Source organism: Sceloporus occidentalis, unplaced genomic scaffold, assembly GCF_023333645.1.
Source record: "Sceloporus occidentalis isolate IW3139 unplaced genomic scaffold, rSceOcc1.0.p SCAF_268, whole genome shotgun sequence".
Classification (NCBI taxonomy): Eukaryota; Metazoa; Chordata; class Lepidosauria; order Squamata; family Phrynosomatidae; genus Sceloporus; species Sceloporus occidentalis.
This window is the reverse complement of record NW_028317248.1, coordinates 76,364-84,917: the sequence shown is the minus strand read 5'-3', so window position 1 is coordinate 84,917 and position 8,554 is coordinate 76,364. Positions and strand designations below refer to the sequence as shown.

At 44.3% G+C, this 8,554-nt stretch overlaps 1 protein-coding gene across 1 annotated transcript; it reads right to left on the bottom strand.

Moving 5' to 3' along the window:
* Positions 1 to 989: 989 nt before the first annotated feature.
* LOC149275735 (uncharacterized) lies at positions 990 to 6,322 on the bottom strand. The gene is made up of 3 exons (XM_089504371.1): positions 6,281 to 6,322; positions 1,621 to 2,711; positions 990 to 996 (listed from the first exon to the last, which is right to left on the bottom strand). The coding sequence occupies exons 1-3, from the start codon at positions 6,320 to 6,322 to the stop codon at positions 990 to 992; spliced, it is 1,140 nt and encodes a 379-aa protein (XP_089360497.1).
* Positions 6,323 to 8,554: the final 2,232 nt, after the last annotated feature.

Here is an 8,554-nt window from a genome sequence, read left to right as displayed (position 1 = left end):
CCTGCTCCCACATAATCCGCCCCGCACCCTCAGGTCCTCTGGGAGAAATCTATTGCAGCCTTTAAAAACCAGGGCCTTCTCTGCAATTGCTTCCAAACTATGGAACGGCCTGCCAGACGAGATCCGTCAAATTGCCAGCTTAGACAACTTTAAAGAAGCTGTCAAGACGGATCTCTTCCGGCAGGCCTTTCCTGAATAAAAGTGCCGGCCACAGAATGACTTCCCCCCGCATCATGTATCAGCCCACCACTCTGTCCTCGTTGTATTTTTTTATTGTGTTTTTAATAGATATTTTAATTGTAACATGTTTAATCCTGTTTTAATGGGGGGAATTTGGGACATAATTTTGTAAATGTGGATTTTAATGTGTTGTGAGCCGCTTTGATTGTCTCGTCACAGAAAAGCGGGATACAAATAAAAGTTTTATTTATTTATTTATTATTTATACACCCCCCCCCCAGTACCTGGGCCCCAAGGAATCCCCCAAGGAGGGGCTGGGAAGGAAAGAAGAACAGGAGGCCTGGCAGACCCCTTGCTTTTCTTTGGGGGAAGAAGAGGGGCTTCCTTCCTTCTTCCAACACCCCAACTCTCCCCAGAAGACCCTCCAGCCATTCCTCTGTATGGACGAGAGCTATCCCCACTTCACTCCCTCCCTCTGAACAGACTGTGAGGGCAGTAATGGCTTCAGGGGCTCAGACTGTGCATGCATAGATGCCCCAAAGGCCCCTCCTCAGCATGCACAGGGATCGAAAGGCCCTTGCTGCTGCTGCTGCTTTTTCCACTGTCGGCCTTTGGAAGAAGGGAAGGAGTACGCCCTTCCTTCCTTCCTTCCTTCCTTCCTTCCTTCCAGAATGGAGCCCATGCTGCAGAGCTGGACTAAGGAGGGAAAGGCTGGGAAGGCTCTGCTTTGTACATATAGCTCTCTCTCTCTCTCTGTGTGTGTATAAATGTGTGTGTGTTTGCCTCTGTTTTTGTGGCTAGAAAAGGATCTAAGGCCTGAGGAAAGAAGAAAATGTCAAATTTGTGCAAATGCAGAACTTCTGTGCATCAATGAGTACAGTGTGTTGAAACAACAAAGAACTTTATTAAGAACACATAGTCAGAAATTCAGTATTTAAGTCAGAACTGCCCACCCCAAGCCAAAGAATACATTTAAACCCCAAAACCTAAAACTCCACTCTCTTCCAAACCTAGCCCCCACCTCCAATACGCACAGTCTATGCCCCACAGGTAACAAGGCCCCTTTTGCCATTCCCAGAGACTAGCCCTTTCTGTTAATATTGGCCTCTAACTTTCATCAACCAACATCCCACAAATTCCAAGAGCTATCATTGCCATAACTATACTAGCCAGCTGCAACAAATCCGATTCCTCTATTCAGCTAACCTATACCACGATCAAAAATCCCCAGTCAATTTTATAAACTAAAGCAATGATATATACTAATAGCAATTAAAACCTAAACCTAACAAAATACAACTTTAAAGTATAAACAGACATACAGACAGACACACCTAACAAAAAACATCACAATTCTTGACAAAAATAATGTTAGTTCACTTCTGGGATTTGTGTGGCTTCTCTCCTGTGTTGCCTCTCCGATGCATCACTAGGACTGACTTCCGAGAAAAACATTTCCCACAATGCTGGCATTTGTATGGCTTCTCTCCTGTGTGGCCTCTCCGATGCATCACTAGGACTGACTTCTGAGTGAAACATTTCCCACAATGCTGGCATTTGTATGGCTTCTCTCCTGAGTGGACTCTCTGATGTGTCACTAGGTCTGACTTCTGAGAGAAACATTTCCCACAATGCTGGCATTTGTATGGCTTCTCTCCTGAGTGGACTCTCTGATGTGTCACTAGGACTGACTTCCGAGAAAAACATTTCCCACAATGCTGGCATTTGTATGGCTTCTCTCCTGTGTGGACTCTCTGATGTGTCACTAGGTGTGACTTGTGAGAGAAACATTTCCCACAATGCTGGCATTTGTATGGCTTCTCTCCTGTGTGGACTCTCCGATGCATCACTAGGACTGACTTCTGAGAGAAACATTTCCCACAATGCTGGCATTTGTATGGCTTCTCTCCTGAGTGGACTCTCTGATGTGTCACTAGGTTTGACTTCTGAAAGAAACATTTCCCACAATGCTGGCATTTGTATGGCTTCTCTCCTGTGTGGACTCTCTGATGTGTCACTAGGTGTGACTTCTGAGAGAAACATTTCCCACAATGCTGGCATTTGTATGGCTTCTCTCCTGTGTGGACTCTCTGATGTTTCACTAGGTCTGACTTCGAAGAAAAACATTTCTCACAACGCTGGCATTTGTATGGCTTCTCTCCTGTGTGGACTCTCTGATGTGTCACTAGGGGTGACTTCGAAGAAAAACATTTCTCACAACGCTGGCATTTGTATGGCTTCTCTCCTGTGTGGACTCTCTGATGTGTCACTAGGACTGACTTCTGAGAGAAACATTTCCCACAATGCTGGCATTTGTATGGCTTCTCTCCTGTGTGGACTCTCTGATGTTTCACTAGGTCTGACTTCGAAGAAAAACATTTCTCACAACGCTGGCATTTGTATGGCTTCTCTCCTGTGTGGACTCTCTGATGTGTCACTAGGGGTGACTTCGAAGAAAAACATTTCTCACAACGCTGGCATTTGTATGGCTTCTCTCCTGTGTAGACTCTCTGATGTGTCACTAGGGGTGACTTCGAAGAAAACCATTTCCCACAATGCTGGCATTTGTATGGCTTCTCTCCTGTGTGGACTCTCTGATGTTTCACTAGGTCTGACTTCTGAGAGAAACATTTCCCACAATGCCAGCATTTGTATGGCTTCTCTCCTGTGTGGACTCTCCGATGCATGACTAGGACTGACTTGTAAGCAAAATTTTTCCCACAGTGATGGCATTTATGTAACTTCTTTGTTGTGTGGATTCGCTCACGACTGACAAGTTCTTCTGTAAAGGAGAACAATGACAGAGAAGACTGAATCTCAGCGTTAAGAGAGGAAGGTGTTACCCCAAGATTTAGCCCTACGTTCACCCCTCCCTATTTCAGGTTAAATTAATAAAGTTGGTGTGAGTGACCCGACATGACCCTGTTCTGGATGCCCCCAAATCCATATAACGATTGTATCCTAACTTATAGGAGCTTGCAAAGAAGAGATTGTAGGGAAACTGCCATAAGGAAATCAGTCGAAGCAGAAAATCAGGCAGTTAAAATTTTTTATTAAATATATGTTAAAACATTTTGATTGAAAAGTGGCATCGTATCTTGTGAGACGGCCATAGAGTCCTGATCCAGAGCCCAAGGCATGATGCAAGTTAACTGCAGAGGATGCTTCATGCTGTGTGACACCAGGAGATGACTCACAACCAATACAGTATACAGCTCACATGCGGATTGATGTGGGTTGGAGTTGGGTGTAGAAGAGATTATGAAGTTGATGGAAGTCGGTGAGGAGAGCTGGTACATATTTGTTTTCTATTCCAACTCAAGATAAAGAACCTCCAAGGACTTGGAGGAAATCAACTGTGTCTATGAGTTCTTTTTAAGTGTGGCAAATAGTCAGTGCATTGCCAATACCTATATCTGGAGATTTTCTTCTGTTCTCTGCTATGTTATTGTTGATCTCTGGGAGTGTCGCCTTCAGATTGTGCTATACATTGGCTTGTGAATGGGACCCAAATTCAGAGCCAAGAAGGACCTGAGAGCCAGTGTGATGATCCTTTTTGGCTGAAGAATTTCCACCAAGGACCCACTGCATTTAATTCAGTTTCAGACAATTCTTTCCCCACCCAGGAAACATTCTAAAGCAATTTAAACCAGCATCAGCATCAGTCCTGTTGCAGAGAGACACTCCATTGGTTTACATTGCTAAACACCTCACTACACTCGCCAGCCTCACTTGTCATGGGAGTTACTGACTTCTCTCCCCATTCTGGACCCTCAGCAATTGCAATCAAGTTCCATCTAGGTAATGTATTACCATTAGCAAAGCCTTGCACTATTCACCACGACCACCTTTGTTACCTAGTTCTTGTGTATGTTCATGAACACTTAGATGTATGTGTGTGTGTGTTTTGCTTTCCCCTTAAATAAAACACAGAAACCTATTTGAAATGCCTTTGGAATTCTGTGTGCTTTGGGGCCTGATATAGTTGGGATGAATCCCGAGATCACTGTTGCCCCAATCTCTCCTTTGAGCTAAGCATGAAATTTCCCTAAAAGCATAGCACTTGGGAGTATCCTCCCCAGACTCCAGCATTTCAGGTAACAAAGCACTTCTGGAATCAACCATGGAGCCAAGCAAGCTCAGGTTGGAAAAGAAACATCAGAGAAAAAGGAAATTTTTTCTGTCCCTCTTCATAGACATTGCTCATAATTGCTAAATATGTTAGAAAACAATGGCCTGAACCAGTTCTCACCAGTTCAGGTCTTAAAATCTATCGAGTTGGTGGCTGCCTCCCAATCCCCAAGGCCCCTCTCCTGGCCCTTCCTAGAGATCCCTTCCTGTCTGCACAGAGCTAGGCAATCCTGGCTTTGCTCCTGCCTTCCCCTCCTGGCTCCCAGAGGCCTGATCCCCTTCACTTACTCCCTCTGCTCTCCAACCCTGCCTCTTGCCCATCTGCACTGCTTCAGCATTTCACCTTCACCATCTCTTTCCTGCTTTTCTGTTTTTCACATTGCCTCCATCTCTATCACAGACACACACCCACAGAGTGTGATGCACAAAAGGGACACTTTGAGACTCATTTCTTGAGAAAGGCAGGACAATCAATTTACAAATAATGCATTAGGAAAAGCAGAATAAAGGGGCTGGGACCTGGATTCCAGTTTTGGTGAGGTTCAAGGAGAGCCTTAAAACAGCTTTAAGACAACTCCAAGACAGGGATGGACTACTGTTGGGGACTGGGGAGAGTCACATTGGCCGCCACAGGATCTTGAGGCAACCCCACATTGTGTTGCCTAAAAATATGGCATAATATTTTGCCCCTCAATATCCCACAGCATCCCTTTGGGGAAGTGGAGGCCATTTGGCACTGCTGGGCCCTCTCTGGGCCATTGCAGGGCCAAGGGAGGCCTTTTTCCCACAAAGCCTCTCCAGAGCCTGGAAAAGTGGAAACAAAAGCCAGGAAACTTGTTCAGGAATGGGCTGAGGACCATTTAGGGGCAAAAAGCATTAATATCCATGGCTCCTTCCCACAAAATTCCAGAATTAGCAGTTTAGGGTTGGATAGCCTTACAAAGTGGAGAACAATAGTGCCTCACTAAAACTAAAAATTCCAAGATTCCACAGGAATATGTTTTGACAATTAAATAATGTGTGAAAGGGAACTAGGAATGGTAGTAGAGCACAAGTTGGGCATGTGTCAACAGTGTGATGCAGCAGCTGAAAAGGCCAATGTGATCCTAGGCTGTATCAATAGGAGTACAGTGTCAAGATCAAGGAAAATAATAATGCCACTCTATTCTGTTTTGGTAGGGCTCACTTGCAATAATCCTGTGTCCAGTTCTGGGCACCACAAGTCAAACAAATGCTGAGAAGCTGGAGCATGTCCAGAGAAGGAAAACCAAAACGGTGAATGGTCTGAAAACCATGCTCTCTGAGGAATGACTTAGGGAGCTGGGTGTGTTTAGCTTAGAGAAGAGAAGGTTAAGAGGGGACATGACAGCCCTGTTGAAATATTTGTAGAGATGTCATATTCAAGATGGAGCAGGCTTGCTTTCTGCTACTCCAGAAAAAGACCATGGAACAATGGATGCAAACCACAGGGACAAGAGATTCCACTTAAACTTTAGGAGGATCTTCCTGACAGTAAGAGCTCTTCAACAGTGGAATATAGGCCCAGTACTGACCATGGAAAAGGGGTGGTCTGCAGCTGCCCCTTTCCGCGGAGGATTTGGGCCAGGGCAGCGGTACTGGCAGCCAAGAGGCCCCAATCCACCACAATTCCAGGCCATGGAGAAGCGGCAAAATGCTGCTTCCCTGTGGCCTGGAAATGGATGTCCTTGGGGCTTCATGCCCCTGGACACCATGGGAGCCAGAGCTATGGCAGAAAGGGGCCTCTCCCCCTGCCATCATTCTCGCAGCCGTTTGGTGGCTGTGAGAACGAGGTGCGTGCCCAGAAGGAGCTCTTTCAGGTTTAGACATGGTGCGTGCGTGACATCATAATAGCAGTGCCCATGTACACAGGGCGCTGGCATTATGGCGCTGCTGGTATGTATTACGGTTAGGGAGCATGTACATGATGCGCTCTTCCCAACCCTAATACCGGTGCTGGTACGCCGCTTGTTGACGGTCTGTACTGCGCCATATTCCCTCAGAGTTTGGTGCTCTTTCTTTGCAGGTTTTTAGACAGAGACGGGATGGCCATCTCTCGGAGATGGTTTGAATGTCTATTCCTGCATGGCAGAGGATTGAACCGGATGGTCCTTGCAGTCTGTTTCAACTCTTTGATTCAATAATTCTAAAGTGGAATTATAGCGTTCTGACATTGAATTATGAAAGGGCCCTCAGTCTCCACAGGAAGGGCAATGGATTCAGCTTCCTTACCCACAGAGGCCACATTTTCATAATTCTCCATCATCACAGAACTGTACATAAGTTTCTGCTTCTTTGTCAACAGTTTCCATTCCTCCTCGGTGAAATATATCGCCACATCCGCAAAGGTCACCTGCAATAGAAAATAGCCCTCATCCAGAGAATGACCAATAAAAGGGGGGGGGGGGGGAAGCACATGGTGCATTGCAAATATTATTTCAACACTTCAGAATTCAGTCCAGCAAATAAACTTTAAATTCTGCAAGCAAGCAAAAAGCTACAGCCTCTGAGATCCAGATTGTCTTGAACCCTTTCAATATAATATACAATATAATAAAGAATATAATTTAGGCCATTTCTGGGATATTATTGATTGATTAAGATACTGACTATCCAGACATGTATAGTACATTTAGTCACCAATGAATTATAGTGCATTTAGCCATATCTCACCTAATTTCAGAGGCAAATTTCATTTTTAAAAAACAGTTCTGGGGAGTACTCTGGCCTTGAGGGCCACTGGGCCCACCCTCAATTTAGCTCCAGATATATTCTTCCATATCCCTCAGCATTTCACAGATGGGGAAAGAAAGACACATCTGGATAAGCAACACCAAAAGGGGGTCAAGATGGCCAAAGTTGTTAATGATGAAGATCACAAAAGTGAGGAAGGGTACAGCAGTTTGATTTGGCCCCCAACTCCTGGCAAGGGCAAGACCCTGCCCCTTCTCTCCTCCCTTCTCCTCTTTTGAGTTGTTGAGCTGCACACATCTTTTGAACTTGGAACACATTTTGCAGCAACTGAACTGAAGGGAGAAAGTGCGAGGAGGAGAGAGAACTAGGACATTTTCAAAGCCCCTGAAAAAATGAGGTGACAGAGGATTATCCAGGACTCTCTCTGCCACACTGGGACAGTATGTTCTTCCCTTGCTTTCATGAGGTGGCCCAGCAGGGACACAAATGAAACTAATAGTCAGAAAATTCTTCTCTATGCTATAATAGCAGCAAGGTCAGTGTTTGCAAAACAATGGAAAAAAGAAGAATGTCCTACAATTGAAGAATGGGGATTGAAAATGTTAAGATTTTTTCGAAATGAATAAATTGACTTACTTTGTAAATAATAAATCATTAGATAATTTCTACAAAGAGTGGAATGTTTGGGATGAGTATTGTAGAATATGCCAAAAGAGTTGAAATGATATTGGAAAATATGAAATATAGAACATATGAAGGTAAATATATGAAGAAAAATAAATAAACAACACAGTGGTGATATTGATAACATAGTATATGGTATAAGGTGGAATGAAAAAAGTATAGAAAAGTAACGTGATAACGGGTATTCAAGCCTTTATTCAGAAGTATTAAGAAGCCATTGGTAAATAGTTGGTAAAGAGATAAGAGTTCAGTTAAAATAAAATGGTTTTTATTTTTGGAGAGATCTGGAGAACCAGGAAGTTTATTTAAAGAAATCTACATAAGTCTAATAGATAAAAGGGTTTGCTTGATAATGTAATTGGATTGTCATATGTCTTTTTGTCATTTGTAATTTTTAATATTTTCAATAAAAACTTTAAAAAAAGAAATTAATAGTCAGGGTGGCAACTTACAAAAGAGTTGTTGTACCTCGGCAACCTCTTTCTCTTGGAGCCCAACTCCCTCCGCTTGGCCCCTGTGTCGGCCATTAGGTAGAGAGGTCTTGGTGGCCTTGCACTTGGATCACGTCCAGCAAAAGATACCCCAAAGCAGTGTACAAGGGGGCCAAGATGAAGTTCCTGAGAAAAGAGACCAGGGTTAGGCTTGGTTTGGCAAGAAACCCTGCAGCACTCAAAGTCACAAAGATCGTCATCCTGCTGGTGACATATGCAGGTCACATATGCTTTCCTTCTGGCTACCAAAACACAGCTGGATCCTTCTCTAATACCTCACACTCAACTCTCCCACCATGGTGGACCCTCATTCTCCCAGTGGCCAAACCAGTTGCACTCCATTGACCAGTGAAGCC

Excerpts from the sequence above, each read along its gene's own strand:
- LOC149275735 (XM_089504371.1), bottom strand. The coding sequence starts at position 6,322 with ATGGCGCAGTACAGACCGTCAACAAGCGGCGTACCAGCACCG. Across the intron at positions 2,712-6,280 it reads CAAGCGGCGTACCAGCACCG|TCACCCCTAGTGACACATCA; the intron begins GTATTAGGGTTG and ends TTTTCTTCGAAG.